The 14,719-nt window shown below is 41.7% G+C and overlaps 1 protein-coding gene across 1 annotated transcript; it reads right to left on the reverse strand.

The window, feature by feature from the left end:
• Nucleotides 1-1,221: 1,221 nt before the first annotated feature.
• LOC311263749 (myosin heavy chain, fast skeletal muscle-like) lies at nt 1,222-12,147 on the reverse strand. The gene is made up of 40 exons (XM_084364021.1): nt 12,128-12,147; nt 11,613-11,834; nt 11,395-11,538; nt 11,147-11,303; nt 11,026-11,053; nt 10,840-10,945; nt 10,652-10,744; nt 10,503-10,566; nt 10,323-10,421; nt 10,130-10,233; nt 9,847-9,985; nt 9,583-9,701; nt 9,171-9,320; nt 8,901-9,071; nt 8,512-8,812; nt 8,346-8,416; nt 8,152-8,239; nt 7,898-8,015; nt 7,691-7,814; nt 7,053-7,189; nt 6,708-6,963; nt 6,383-6,625; nt 6,123-6,299; nt 5,897-6,042; nt 5,711-5,801; nt 5,221-5,610; nt 4,991-5,117; nt 4,783-4,901; nt 4,506-4,702; nt 4,148-4,331; nt 3,874-4,039; nt 3,630-3,754; nt 3,217-3,525; nt 2,919-3,122; nt 2,676-2,801; nt 2,413-2,583; nt 2,217-2,321; nt 2,021-2,116; nt 1,452-1,583; nt 1,222-1,327 (listed from the first exon to the last, which is right to left on the reverse strand). Exons 2-40 carry the CDS (start codon nt 11,817-11,819, stop codon nt 1,307-1,309), a joined length of 5,805 nt encoding a protein of 1,934 aa, XP_084220147.1. The 5' UTR covers nt 11,820-11,834; nt 12,128-12,147; the 3' UTR covers nt 1,222-1,306.
• Between the last annotated feature and the right edge of the window lie 2,572 nt (nt 12,148-14,719).

Here is a 14,719-nt window from a genome sequence, read left to right on the forward strand (position 1 = left end):
AATTTGAGTAGGTGGCACAGCTGTAAACAGCACAACTTCTCCCTGTAGAAAACACTTACTGCCCCCATCTGCAGTTCTTCACAGTGACCTGACGTCATGTGTATTTCATTTCGCATAATTTTATGATTAAGACCTTGGCACAATAGTGTCGCCCAGCCTTGCAACCAATTTTGCCCAATGACCAATGGCTGGATTGCAGCAAAAAATTCCCCTGAGGCCAAAAAAGCATTTTCCCCATAGACCATTTCAAAATAGACATCTGTAAAACTCTTGGCAGGACACGTTGAACTGCAAACAAGGTCAGTTATGACTCTCTCTGTTATGAATTTTTATCCATGGAGGTTTGTAAAACTTTCCTCAAGCCTAGAAAAGCGACAGAGCAGGAACTCTCAGGTAGGGCCAGTGGGACAAACTCCTACGCATATTTAGTGGGCTGCATAACCAGGAGGTAAACCCAGGAACTCCGAAAACTTTTTTTGGCATGTTTTTCCGGGCGAGCAATTCTTGGACTGAATAAGTGCCCTATTTGTATTCAGTATTTAGTTCTCCTTACGAATCTATTACATTTTGTCATCATCATCATCATCATCATCATCAGAAGCTTTTCTTGCCTCAGTCAGCAACTTCAAGAATGATTGTTCCTCATCCAAAAAAAGGTGAGACGGTGATGCATCAACACTATTACAATGTGTGAATAAGTAACCTTGGTTGACATGAATATACCACTGCTAATTAGCTAGCTAGCCACTGTGATAAGAATCAGTAGTGAGCATGAGTTCAAAAGATTTTATTACCAGCAAGATAAACACCATTGATCCACAGGCAAATATTGACCATGATCATTTTAGTATAGATTTAGCTAATTTAGTGTGGAAAATCTTGCTCTTTAAGCTTCCACATGACATGACAAAAAATCATTTGTTAATTAATTGCAGAATTTGATGATTTTTCTTCCTCTTTGCCATGATTCAGTATGGCTGGCAGTATATACAGTGAGACCACCCAAATTTGGCACACATGAAGAGTAGGGCAGTTAATGAATAACCTTATGTGCTGGTGTGTGCTGGCAGTTTGAGGCAGTTTACTGTAAAGGCCAAGATCAAATTTTAAATACAAATGTAAATCCATGGAATCCAGGAGAACTCAGATTAAGCCACACATCCATTCCGTTTTTCAGGTCTTGGGGACACAATAAGATGAAAGAGAGCAGGCAGACAGCAATTTAAGAGCGACAAGTAAATGTTTATTTTTAAGGCATATTTCACATCATATTATATGATTAGAAAACACCTGATCAGCCATTGCTTTACTCCGCTGCCTCTTTTCCCTAAAAACACACAAAATTTGGTTAAATCTGGTTAATTTCTGTCAACTTTACACAGCAACTGTCAACATTCGACATTTGAATATGAATTTAATTTGTTTTTGGCTACACAGAATTGTATATTTACCTTGCCGGAGTCACGGCTCTTAGCTCTCATTTTGTTGACCTGGGACTCTGCAATGTCAGCGCGCTCCTCAGCCTCCTCCAGCTCGTTCTGGACCTTTCTGCACTTGGACAGATGGACGTTGGCCTGCTCCTCCTGAAATACAATATACATTGTTTAAAGGTATATATTTTAAAGTATATTAGATGTACTTCGTGATCATGACTGCCATATAACAACAAAGTCACACAATTTTAATGGATTGCTTGCTACAGCTATTGTGCATGATAGCTGTCTATTTTTCCAATCGTAATTGAACAATATGTAATAGTATATTACAGTATCTTATTAGTTAACCAAATTATCAGTTTTCCTTGATATTCTTAGTTTGAGTATCAGTTTTAGTTACTCTAAATCATGTGTTATTATTATAGTTAAGTAGTGCAACAAAAAAAAAACAATATCCCAAATTCCCTGCTCCCTGTCCTTTAATTTTACCTAAATGAATATGTGCAAAGAGCAAGGTTTTTTGTATGAACTTGAAATTTTTTTTCAAATCAATTTTTTATTTTAAATTGATGTGTCATCCTTACCGCTTCCTCAGCCTGCCTCTTGTAGGCCTTCACCTTGAGCTGCAGCTTGTCAACCAGATCCTGCAGCCTGGTAACATTTTTCTTGTCCTCCTCAGTCTGTGAAAATTAATTGAAAAGGAGAGTAAATTTACATGTCACCATGCTTTTATTGTTAATTATCTGGACTTGAACATGCTAATTGTCAGTGTCAGTGTACCTGATAGGTGAGCTCCTTCACCCTCCTCTCATATTTGCGGACACCCTTAACAGCATCTGCTCCACGTCTCTGCTCACCCTCAACCTCTGTCTCCAGCTCGCGCACCTTCACAAAACCAAACATGTATATAATATTAAGGATGAATATGTTTTCCTACATTAGTTTGACTGTACAAATCTTGACAGAATTTTCTTACCCTGGACTCAAGTTTCTGGAGCTGCTTCTTGCCACCCTTCATGGCCAGGTTCTCTGCCTCATCCAGGCGATGCTGCAGATCCTTAACAGCAACCTCAAGGTTCTTCTTCATCCTCTCCAGGTGAGCGCTAGTGTCCTGCTCCTTCTTCAGCTCCTCAGCCATCATAGCAGCCTAGAGGAGACGATATAAAATGTAAATTGGAAATGTATTGGAAAAGCACATTTTAGTTGGATAAAAGGAGAACAAAGAAAATGTAAACCTACATCAGTGATGGCCTTCTTGGCCTTGTCCTCTGCATTCCTTGCTTCCTGAACAGTGTCATCCACTTCACTCTGGATCTGGACCAGATCAGTCTCAAGCTTCTTCTTGCTGTTCATAAGGCTTGTGTTCTAAAGAGAAATAATATTAAGTACATTAAGTGATCACATGTTTGATTTTCCCATGTTGTTTAAACACTGGGTGGATTTTGAATAATTGAAGAAATGATGTGAAATGTGTTCATTCACCTGAGAGTGCAGAAGTCCAACACGCTCACTGGCGTCCACCAGCTCTTGCTCAGCAATTTTGCGGCTTCTCTCCGTCTGTTCCAGAGCCACTCTAAGTTCCTCAATTTCAGCCACCATGAGACCGTTTCTGCGCTCCACCAGTGCAGCTTGTTCCTTGACGTCTTCCTGGGCTCTGACAGCGTCATCAAGGTGCAGTTGGGCATCCTGGTGAAATAATATCAGCAAATATATTTACATGGATGCCAAAATGTAGGTGCACTGACCATAGTCTGTACAACAACTGTATGTCTTAAAATACCTTCAGCTGTGCCTGCACATTCCTCAGCTGCTTCTGGGACTCAGAGGCCTGGCGATTGGCGTGGCTCAACTGAATCTCCATCTCATTCAGGTCTCCCTCCATCTTCTTCTTGATTCTCAGGGCATCGTTCCTGCTCCTGACCTCAGAATCCAGAGTGCTCTGCATGGAGTCAGTCACCCTCTGACTGTTCCTCTTGATCTGCTCCATCTCTTCATCTTTCTCTGCCAGCTTCCTGTCCACCTCACCCTTAATCTGGTTGAGCTCCAGCTGGACACGCAGGATCTTGGACTCTTCATGTTCCAGAGTTCCCTAATTATGAAAAATAATTAAATATTAATCTCGAATCGAATTTACGTTTTTGTTTTTTTTCACAGGATCTTTTTTTTTTTTTCCAAGAAGAAGAAGAAATGTACCTCAGCCTCTTCAAGAGCTGTCTGGATCTCAGACTTCTCTGTCTCCACCTGCTTCTTGGCCTTCTCCAGCTCATGGATGCTCTTACCAGTCTCACCAATCTGTTCAGTCAGATCTGAGATCTCCTCTGCAGAGAGATGCAAGTTTGATATTGTTAAGCCTCAAAATGTTGAACATAAATGCTTCATTACAACACATAAACATGTGTTGAATACATTATAACTTGTATAATGTGATTGAACTCACGCTGCAGGTTCTTGTTTTCACGCTTCATGGTCTCCAGTTGATCCAGAGCTTCCTCATAAGAGTTCTTCATCTTGAACAGCTCAGTGCCAAGAGAGCGGGCCTCTTTCTGAGATCCCTCAAGCTCTGCCTGACCCTCCTCATACTTCTGTTTCCACTCAGCCAACACCTGAATAGCACAATGAATACAGTTCAGTTTATGCAGCAATATAAAGATAAATAAATATGTAAACCATTGTTTTTGTTCGGCCACATGACGTAATGTAAAAGTTGCTACCTTGTCAAAGTTCCTCTGCTTCTTGTCCAGGTTAGCAGCCAATCCATTGGCCCTCTCCACATCAATCATGAGGTCCTCCACCTCACTCTGAAGCCTCTGTTTGGTCTTCTCAAGAGAAGCACACTTGGAATTCACTGCCTCAATCTGCTCCTCAGCCTCCTGGAGACGCTGGGCCAGCTTCTTCCTGTTTGAAATAGGTGTGGACGTCTCTCAATAAAAAACTTAATAATAAATTATTTTACAGATGTTTTTGCATGTATGAATTAGAAATAATTACACATGTCCAGAATCTTGATGAATATATGAAAGCAGTCTTTAATGCAATCTTTAATGTCTTTATAGTTCGTTTGTTACTCACTTGGATTCCTCAAGCTCCTCAGTGCGCTGGATAGCATCAGTTTCATACTTAGTTCTCCACTGAGCTACCTCACTGTTGGCCTTGGACATTCCACGCTGCAGCTCAGCCTTGGCCTCCTGCTCCTCCTCAAACTGCTCCCTCAGCAGATCACAGTCATGGCGGGCTGATTGCAGTCCATGGGCAAGAGCATTCTTGGCCTGGTGTAAGAAACAATATCCAGTGTGCAAAATGTCTAAATAACACATGAAGTTTATCAGTGCAATTGATGATTTCTTACCTTAACCTCCTCTTCAGTCTGTCTCTTCAGCTCCTCAATCTGCTGTGTGAAGGCCTGTTTGCCTCTGGTCAGCTGGGAGACAAGAGCTTCTTTCTCTTCAATTTGACGGCTGAACTCACCTTGTGGGAAAGATGTCATGATACAGATTAGTATGTGTCCCGTTTCTCAATAATACACAACAGATAATTCTCTGACAACTTATAAATACCATTTTCTGTCAGGAGACGTGCTTTCTGTCCACTCATGTCACTGTTCTGACGGACATTTTCATCATTCTTGGTCTTCAGTTCACTCAGTTGGTCCTCAAGAGTACGGCATATCTTTTCAAGGTTTCCCTGGTAAAGAAAAAAGAGAGCACATCAGCAATCAGATTTATATTATTTACTTCATTTATTATACTAATTATGGTTTTTAAATGCCATTTAATGTATTGCGCACCTTTGCTTTAGCAACAGCCTCCATGTTACTGGCGAGGTCATCAATCTCCATCTTGTATTCACTCTTCTCCTTCTCAAGCTTCTGCTTGACACGCTGGAGGTTGTCGATCTGCTCTCCCAGCTCAGCAACGCTGTCAGCCTGCTTCTTGCGCAGAGCAGCAGCAGTGGCTTCATGCTGCAGAGTGGACTCCTCCAGATCACGACGGAGCTTCTGGAACTCAGCCTCACGCTTCTTGTTCATCTCAATCTGAGCGGCAGTGGCACCACCGGCCTCCTCTAGCCTCTCACTGATCTCCTCAAGTTCCCTGGAGAGGTCAGCTCTCTGCTTCTCAACCTTGGCACGAGCAGCACGCTCAGCCTCAATCTCTTCTTCCAGCTCCTCAATACGAGCCTATTGAATGTAGGATTTTTTTACTTTTAGTAAACTTTCAAGTTTAATACAAAAGATGGGAAATGTATGCAGTATTCTTTCATGTAACAAAATGTGTCACCTGAAGCTCCTTGATCTTCTTCTGAAGCTGAGCACCCATTGACTGCTCATCCTCAATCTTGCTAAGGAGCTGACTGACTTCAAAGTCCTTCCTGTTGAATAATAAATAAAGCACATAGTATGAGTTCATATCCTGACCATTACTTTAAAAAGAGTGGTTGTTTTACAAATTCAAAAGCATTGTTACTTTTTCAGTTTCTCATCAGACTGCTGCTTGTCATTCTCAAGATCCATGATGGATTCCTGGGCCAGTTTCAGATCACCCTCCAGCTTCCTCTTGGCTCTCTCAAGGTCCATACGCAGCTTCTTCTCTTGCTCCAGAGAACCCTCAAGCTAAACAATAACACAAGTTTTACATCATCACGTTCAAGGCAAATTTTGCTTCAGCAATCCAAGTGAGTTTGTAAACTTACATCATCCACTTGCTGCTCAAGCTTGGTCTTGGCCTTGGTCAGAGTGTTGACTTTGTCTTCCTCAGCTTGCAGGTCATCAAGAGTCTGCTGATGAGCCTCCTGAAGGGCTTTCTTTTCCTTGGTCAGCTTAGCAATGCTCTCATCCTGAGAGGCCATCTCCTCAGTCAGGTTCTTCACCTAAGATTGCAAGAAATATGTTGTTATTACATGGTAATCTTTAAATGTTACTTGATATGCTAAACATATTGATATTTACCAACCTTGTTCTCAGTGGCATGTTTCTCCTTCTCCACTTTGGCCAAGGTAAGCTCCAGGTCATCAATATCCTTCTTGAGCTCAGAGCATTCATCCTCCAGCTTTCTCTTCTTGGCAGTGAGCTCAGCATTGATTTCCTCTTCATCTTCCAGTCTCTCAGTTGTCTCTTTGAGTTTGGCCTCCAGCTGGATCTTGCTCTTGATAAGTCCCTCACATCTCTCCTCAGCATCTGTCAGATTCTCTGATTCCTAGTTTGTATGAGGAAAATAGATGTTAGCATTTAACACTGAAAACATGGAAAAGCACAACTCTCTGTTGATGGGTACTTACAGATGCAACGTGCAGCTGCAGGTCATTCTTCTCTTGCAGCAGGGACACCATCTTCTCCTCCAGTTCCTTCTTCTTGGCCAGGGCAGTAGCCAAGTCTGACTGCATCTTCTCATAGTTCTCCTTCATCTGTTGCAGCTCCTTCTCAGTTTCAGCACTCTTCAGCAGAGGCTTGATCTTGTAATACACCTTCATCCATGGCCAGTGTTTCACATTCATGAATGAGCGGACGTTGTACTGGATGGTAAAGACGGCGTCCCTGTGGACAAGAAGTTGCTATTATAGACAAAGTACATTTTCATTATTGATGTTCCCAGTGTGCACTCAAAATAAGCTGTATTAACATGCCTCCTCGCCGTCATCTGAACAAACGCCTTTCTCATGAGGTAAGCACGGCAGAGAGCCTGAGTCATTGTGACTAAAGCTGCCAACTTGTCATCTCTCATCTCCTCAAGGGTACCCAGCAGACCGGCCTTGAAGAACACCTGAACAACAAAATTAAGAATTTTAATTTATGTCTGCACACTTTATACCAAACATTAAACTAGAAAGGACAGAGTGAGCGCACACCCCATGCAATCATCTGCCTTAGTTTTATGAAGAAACAATTTTGGTTTGATACAGCTCTCAGGATCTCAGATCTTTATCAAAATGCTGTAAACATTGGAAGCCAATTATGCTAAATGGCTGATAGCAGCTTTGCAGAGTCATCCATATTATAAATGTATTTGGTGAAAATCTGACTGAATTATTTAGGTGGAGCAAGAGTATTTTCTCCCATACTTGGAATAGGTGAGCAATAATAAGAATCAAGGGCAGAAGAAATTTTGCATCTCAGTCCCTCGTTTTAAGAACAACAATGCTAAATGTAATGGTCTTCCATGGCTGCACACTGGCACTATTTCATTGGATCCTTTACTTGTTCTTTGGCCCATGGTGTTATTTCCCAGCATAATTATTTTTAAGAAAACAATCAGGGCGGTTACCTTGGTGTGTCCAAATCTGTACTGGTCATGATCAACATCAATTGATCCAAGCAGCTTCTCTGAAGCCTTCTTGTTATCAATGAACTGGCCCTCAGGGATGACACTGGCATTCAGCACCTTGTACCTTTTTATCAGAGGTTAATGGTTAGTGTGGAAAAAACAAAACAGCAGTGGGTATTTACATCATATTAAAATAACAATTGTTACCTCTGCTTGAAGTCAGCATAGAGGATTCTGCTGGGGAAACCTTTCCTGCAGATTCTGATACCCTCCAGCACACCGTTACACCTGAGCTGGTGGATGACCAGGAAGTTCTCCATCAGACCTGTAGAAAAGACATTTCCCAATTACTTCTTTGAATGAATAGTGTCTTTGTTAAAGCAGCACAACATGAAGTAAACATTAGCAGTACTACAAAACCACACCTCACAGAATCTATTGAGATTATGTTGTCTGTGTACCTGGAGTCTTTGACTCATTGGGAATCAGGCAGCGCACAAAGTGAGGATGGGTGCTCCTCAAGTTAGTCATCAGCTTGCCCAAGTTCTCCTATAGATCCAAAATGATAATACTTGTTGTGAAATGTCACAATTGTACGGTTCAGTATACGGCTTAGATATGATTTTACAGCCAAGTTTGCAATGTTAAACCTTACCCTGAACTGTGAAGACACAGTCTGCATGGAACCACCCTTCTTCTTGCCTCCCTTCTTGGCACCACCGGTCTCTGTTGACAATTTTATGTAGACATGTTTTGTTTGAAAGAGACATAAAATGTACATGAAAACATCCTTTAAGAGTATACTGTTGTTAGGATCATACCCTCAACAACTGGAGGATACAGAACCGGCAGCAGCTTAACTGAGGACTTCTGGTACAGCTGCATAACAGACTCATTCAGTGGGTCCTTGTTCTTGTCCAGCCAGCCAGAGATGTTGTAGTCCACGGTACCAGCGTAGTGCACCAGTGAGAAGTGGGCCTCAGCCTTGCCCTTTGCTGGCTTTGGCTTCTCAAAAGCTCTGTTTTTGCCAAGATGCTGGTCATACAGCTTGTTCTTGAAGGATGTGTCTGTGGACTTGGGGAACATGCACTCCTCTTCAAGGATGGAGAAGATACCCATGGGCTTTAAAAAGTGTGAAGAAATATGTCATTAAATAATATATCAAGTCAAATTAAAAACAATTAGAATCACAAAATGTTTAAATGATTACCTTCTCAATCAGCTCAATGCAGGCAGCCAAGTCCATGCCAAAGTCAATGAACTCCCAGATAATACCCTCCTTCTTGTACTCCTCTTGCTCCAGGACAAACATGTGGTGGTTGAAGAACTGTTGCAGCTTCTCATTGGTGAAGTTGATGCACAGCTGCTCCATGCTGTTGTACTGTGAGGGTACAAAGTTTCAGCATAATACCTTGCAGGCAATAAGAATGGTTCTGTCATTAAAATCATTGGCTGTTGAACTGTTGGAAATGACGCTTACATCAAAGATTTCAAAGCCAGCAATATCCAGGACACCAATGAAGTACTGTCTTGGCTGTTTAGTGTCCAACATCTGGTTGATACGGATGACCATCCACAAGAACATCCTCTCATAGATAGACTTGGCCAGGGCAGGCACTGAGTTGTTCACCTGAATAAAAACAATGAATATGAAATGATTCAAGTCGGTCAGCCGTTTTGGGTTTTTTTAATGATGGATTACTGTTATTTTGAATTTCCTTTAAAGAGACGAATTAGGTAAAAGAATCAAACCTTAAAAGTTTAATATTCTACTTTGAGCTATTTGTTAAGATACAAGGAACTAATCAAAACGAGTGCATCTGGTGCCATGAACCAACAGTGGACTACTACTCAATGCAAAACAAAAAATGATACCGGTGTATCTCAGTTACCTGAGGTACAGTCTGTCCCTTGGTGACAAACTCATTTCCGACCTTTACTCTGGGATAGCACAGAGCCTTCAGCATGTCAGCAGAGTTCAGACCCAGCAAGTAAGCAACCTTGTCAGCATCTGAAAACAGTTCAGTGATTTAACGTCAATTCATTTAGTATGTGACTGTAATTTTCCATTATAATCTAACAGAAACTAGTCTGATTAAGATGTTTTGTGCTGTTGTTCCTAAGCTTTTCACTTTGTGTTGACAGTTAATACTCACCCTCTGTGCCATCAGGCTCAGCCTGCTCCTCACGCTGCTTCTGCTTGAACTTCATGTTACCATGGTGGAGCACAGCACCAGTCATCTTGTAGATGCTCATCTTCTCTTCACCAGTGAAGCCCAGGATATCAATAGCGTTCTGTTTTCAAAAGAGGTTTCCACACAAAACATTATCACTCTTGAAAATACTTTTAGAGAGAAGAGAAGGGAAGAGAAGAGAAGAGCCGTTTTGATATTGCATTTCACAAACAAAATATTTAGGTATTTTAAAGCGATCACTCACATCAGTGGCTTCCAGCTCAACTTTGTCATCAATGCTGGCCACAGTAATCTGACCCTGGCTGCACATGGGGAAGTCGTAGGGGTTGGTTGTAATGAGTGACATCTCTGCACATCAAAAAGAGATGACAAGCTTATTAGATTGTTCCGGATGAAAACTGTAAGTAGGTTTAAGATTGTGCACCACAACTGTTTACCGATCAACTCAGGTTTGTGGTTGGTCATCATCTGGTAGAAGATGTGGTAGCCTCTTTCATCGGGAAGCTGGAATGTCACTCTAGACTTCTCCAGCAGATCTATAAAAGTTGTTCATAAGTTAAAGCCTGGCCAAAGGTCAATCCCAATCATTTGTATGTATTAAGAGAATTGTCACTTACATGTCTCAATATCAGCACTGGACAGTTTGCCAGTTGTGCGGAAATGGATCCTGATGAATTTACCCTGTTTGGAACAAAGACATTTTCAACCGACACCTAATCATGTTTAAAAAGACCTCTTTCATGTGTAGAAATCCCTCCATACTTACGAAACGAGAAGAGTTGTCATTCCTCACAGTTTTGGCATTACCATAGGCCTCCAGCAGAGGATTGGCTGCAATAATCTGATCCTCCAGAGAGCCCTATAATCAAGGTTTAGAATTGATGTCAGAAAATGACCGGCAAAATAATCAGTTTTCAAGGAACACTGAATTGTAATCGTCATGCAGTAACATACTCCCATCTTGGATTCCTTCTTCTTCTCTCCACCTGCAACTGAGATTGTTGCAAAGTACTGGATGACACGCTTGGTGTTCACAGTCTTTCCGGCACCAGATTCTCCACTAGGTATAGAGACAGACTTATAATTACTTGATCAATATATTTGATTATCTTTCACAAAGTCATCAAATGTGTTACTTACGTGATCAAGACAGACTGGTTCTCCCTATCTGTTAAATGAAAAAGAAAGGACTTAAGTAGGTTTTCCTGCAACAGAAACTTCATATACTGATAAATACTACTTTGTTATATTATTGACTTACCAGTAAGCATGTTCTGATAAGCATTGTCAGAGACTGAGAAGATGTGGGGAGGAGCCTCCATACGCTTCTTGCCTCTGTAGGCATTTACAACTTCCATATCGTACACTGGGAGCCACTTGTAGGGGTTCACAGTGGCACAGAAGAGTCCAGAGTAGGTCTAAAAGTGATCATAGAGAATCAACAATTAACTGTTTTAAAAATGCCATTTTTCAATTTTTCTCTTTTTCTTATTTGGCAGACTGTCTTACGTAGATCATCCATGCTGCATAACGCTCTTTGAGGTTATACAGGACAGAGGCTTCATTGAGATGGGTCATCATGGCCATGTCCTCAATTTTGTCGTACTTGGGAGGGTTCATTGGAGTGACGTCCTCTTCTTTAGCTACCCTTTCCTGAAACAGGACATATGTCACATTGAGAACTGATCATATTTAATCTTAGTTGACACTGAATTTATGATACCAACCTCCTCAGTATCCAGGACTTTGACGGTGACTTTGTTACCGTCTTTCTTGATGATTGCTCCCTTCACGTACAGCTCCTTAGCATCAGCAACGTAGCAGGCAGCTTTGGCATCAAAAGGTTTGTTTTGAGCCTCAATTCTCTCCTTCTCTGGCTTACGGAGGTAGATGGCAGCTTTGCCATAAATGGCCATCTCGGCGTCCGTACTCATGGTTGCGGCTTACGTCTGTTACACAGTGACATAGAATTGCCATGTTAGGCCAATGTTTTAAATTCATGTATTTAAACAGCACTTGAAGTTGACATATTTTCAAATAGTAGACATATGCACTATGACACTATGTATATGTTTTGTTAAAGGTGGGTTATTCAAAGTCTTTCTTACTCCTAACTGGTAGTGAGAACGTATACTAACATATAGTTTAGTACATGAATAACTGTGGACTTTCAGTGAATACAGGTATTTTGCCTTGTCTTGAATGCTTATAGAGAAAAATTCAAATTCAAATTTGCCATTACCTGACCCCTTCTCTGTCAACAGTATTCACCAATCCTGTTCAAAAAAGTGTTTTGTTATATGGAGATTAGATGTAAAAACACAGATTCACTCAACAATTTTTTCCATTAACATAACTTAAAAGAAGAAAACATTCAAATTGTCTTAAGCAGAGCTGGGCAAAGTCTTACCTTTAGTTAAGCACAAACTCACAGGTCTTCTGTCCCCACTCTCATTTCCTCCAGGACTGCTTATATTGAAAAGGGGGTTTGCTGACATGGCAGAGTTAAAATTGGAAAGCAAGCCAAATGTGGTCAAGGCAGATGAAAGCAGAAACCGGTGTTGCACCTAAATACATCTGTTGTTTCGGGTTTCAGTTACTTTGGCCAGTTTTTGCTTACCTAAGGTATTCTCTTTCAAAATACTTCACCAAAAAATGTAGAAATCAATTCATTTGATTTCTACATGTGTTTACTTCACTCATGATATCTTCAATTGTTTTGATAGTAGAAATTGTATAGCACTTAAAATGTCATGGATTAAAATAAAGTTGTTTTTTTTATTTCATGAACATCTCTAAAATTTGATCAGCATTACTGATGCTGAATACGACATTCTTTGATTTAACTGACTCTTGCTTCCCAAGCTGTTAACACTTGCCTGTCTGTCATTGTGTGTCTAGGTCCTCGCTGAATTTCCAATGTTCTTGAAGAATATACTACATATATAATATATATACAGTACAGACCAAAAGTTTGGACACACCTTCTCATTCAAAGAGTTTTCTTTATTTTCATGACTATGAAAATTGTAGATTCACACTGAAGGCATCAAAACTATGAATTAACACATGTGGAATTATATACTTAACAAAAAAGTGTGAAACAACTGAAAATATGTCTTATATTCTAGGTTCTTCAAAGTAACCACCTTTTGCTTTGATTACTGCTTCGCACACTCTTGGCATTCTCTTGATGAGCTTCAAGAGGTAGTCACCTGAAATGGTCTTCCAACAGTCTTGAAGGAGTTCCCAGAGATGCTTAGCACTTGTTGGCCCTTTTGCCTTCACTCTGCGGTCCAGCTCACCCCAAACCATCTCGATTGGGTTCAGGTCCGGTGACTGTGGAGGCCAGGTCATCTGGTGCAGCACCCCATCACTCTCCTTCTTGGTCAAATTGCCCTTACACAGCCTGGAGGTGTGTTTGGGGTCATTGTCCTGTTGAAAAATAAATGATGGTCCAACTAAACGCAAACCGGATGGAATAGCATGCCGCTGCAAGATGCTGTGGTAGCCATGCTGGTTCAGTATGCCTTCAATTTTGAATAAATCCCCAACAGTGTCACCAGCAAAGCACCCCCACACCATCACGCCTCCTCCTCCATGCTTCACGGTGGGAACCAGGCATGTAGAGTCCATCCGTTCACCTTTTCTGCGTCGCACAAAGACACGGTGGTTGGAACCAAAGATCTCAAATTTGGACTCATCAGACCAAAGCACAGATTTCCACTGGTCTAATGTCCATTCCTTGTGTTCTTTAGCCCAAACAAGTCTCTTCTGCTTGTTGCCTGTCCTTAGCAGTGGTTTCCTAGCAGCTATTCTACCATGAAGGCCTGATTCACACAGTCTCCTCTTAACAGTTGTTCTAGAGATGTGTCTGCTGCTAGAACTCTGTGTGGCATTGACCTGGGGCCTCATGTATCAATGTTGCGTACGCACAAAAAAGTGGCGTACGTCATTTTCCACGCCAACGTTCAGATGTATCAAAAGTGAAATGACCGTGGAAATGTGCGGTGCCCCACGGCAGCTTCATGGCTGGCGTACGCACGTTTCTACAGCTATTGTTCCTTTGGCGACACTCTGAGGTGATGCTGGGAAACTGTTAATTATGTGAAAACAATTTGTCCTCAGAGTAATGTGCACATCAGAGACACGGACAATTAACACACACGTGTTTGCAATCATATGGATCATAAATCATAAATCATAAAAACATGCGCAAAGTGATGAAAAAATGCCATTAACAACGGCAGCCTTGGCCTTGTTAGAAGACATCGCAAATGTTAATATCGGACGTGAGAGGGTGTTTAGAGAACGGGAAGATCTGTTGGCAAATGACGACAACTGGCTCATGAGTCGTTTTAGGTTGCCGAGGCCAGTGTTACTGGAGCTGTGCGCAGAGCTTCGGCCGACCCTAGAACGAAACAAAGCCAGGAGCCAGGGTTGTCCCTGCCCACACAGGTGCTGACCACTCTGGGGTTCCTGGTAACAGGAGCCTTCCAGAGGGAGCTGGCCGACCGGTCAGGAGTGTGCCAGTCCACTCTGAGCCGAGCCATGCCAGCTGTGTGGGACGGGATCATAAGAATGTCATCCTGGTACATCAAAGTCCCACACAATACTGTTGAACAGGCCAACATTGAAGCCCAATTTGCAGCAAGAGCCGGTTTCCCTAATGTAATCGGAGCTATTGACTGCACACATAAAAGCGCCATCACAGGATGAATTTGTTTTCGTCAACAGGAAACATTTTCATTCAATTAATGTTCAAATAATATGTGATGCGCAAATGCAGCTCACCAACATCGTGGCAAGGTGGCCTGGTTCAATGCATGACTCG

Source organism: Pagrus pagrus (assembly GCF_965226575.1).
Source record: "Pagrus pagrus genome assembly, chromosome: 10".
NCBI classification, from domain to species: Eukaryota; Metazoa; Chordata; class Actinopteri; order Spariformes; family Sparidae; genus Pagrus; species Pagrus pagrus.

What these genes read in the sequence shown, in the direction of transcription:
- LOC311263749 (XM_084364021.1), bottom strand. Translation starts at nt 11,819, where the DNA reads ATGAGTACGGACGCCGAGATGGCCATTTATGGCAAAGCTGCCATCTAC. An exon ending in AACATGCCACTGAGAACAAG is followed by an intron (nt 6,300 to 6,382) that starts GTTGGTAAATAT and finishes TTGCAATCTTAG; the next exon opens with GTGAAGAACCTGACTGAGGA. An exon ending in TTGGACTTCTGCACTCTCAG is followed by an intron (nt 2,802 to 2,918) that starts GTGAATGAACAC and finishes ATTTCTCTTTAG; the next exon opens with AACACAAGCCTTATGAACAG.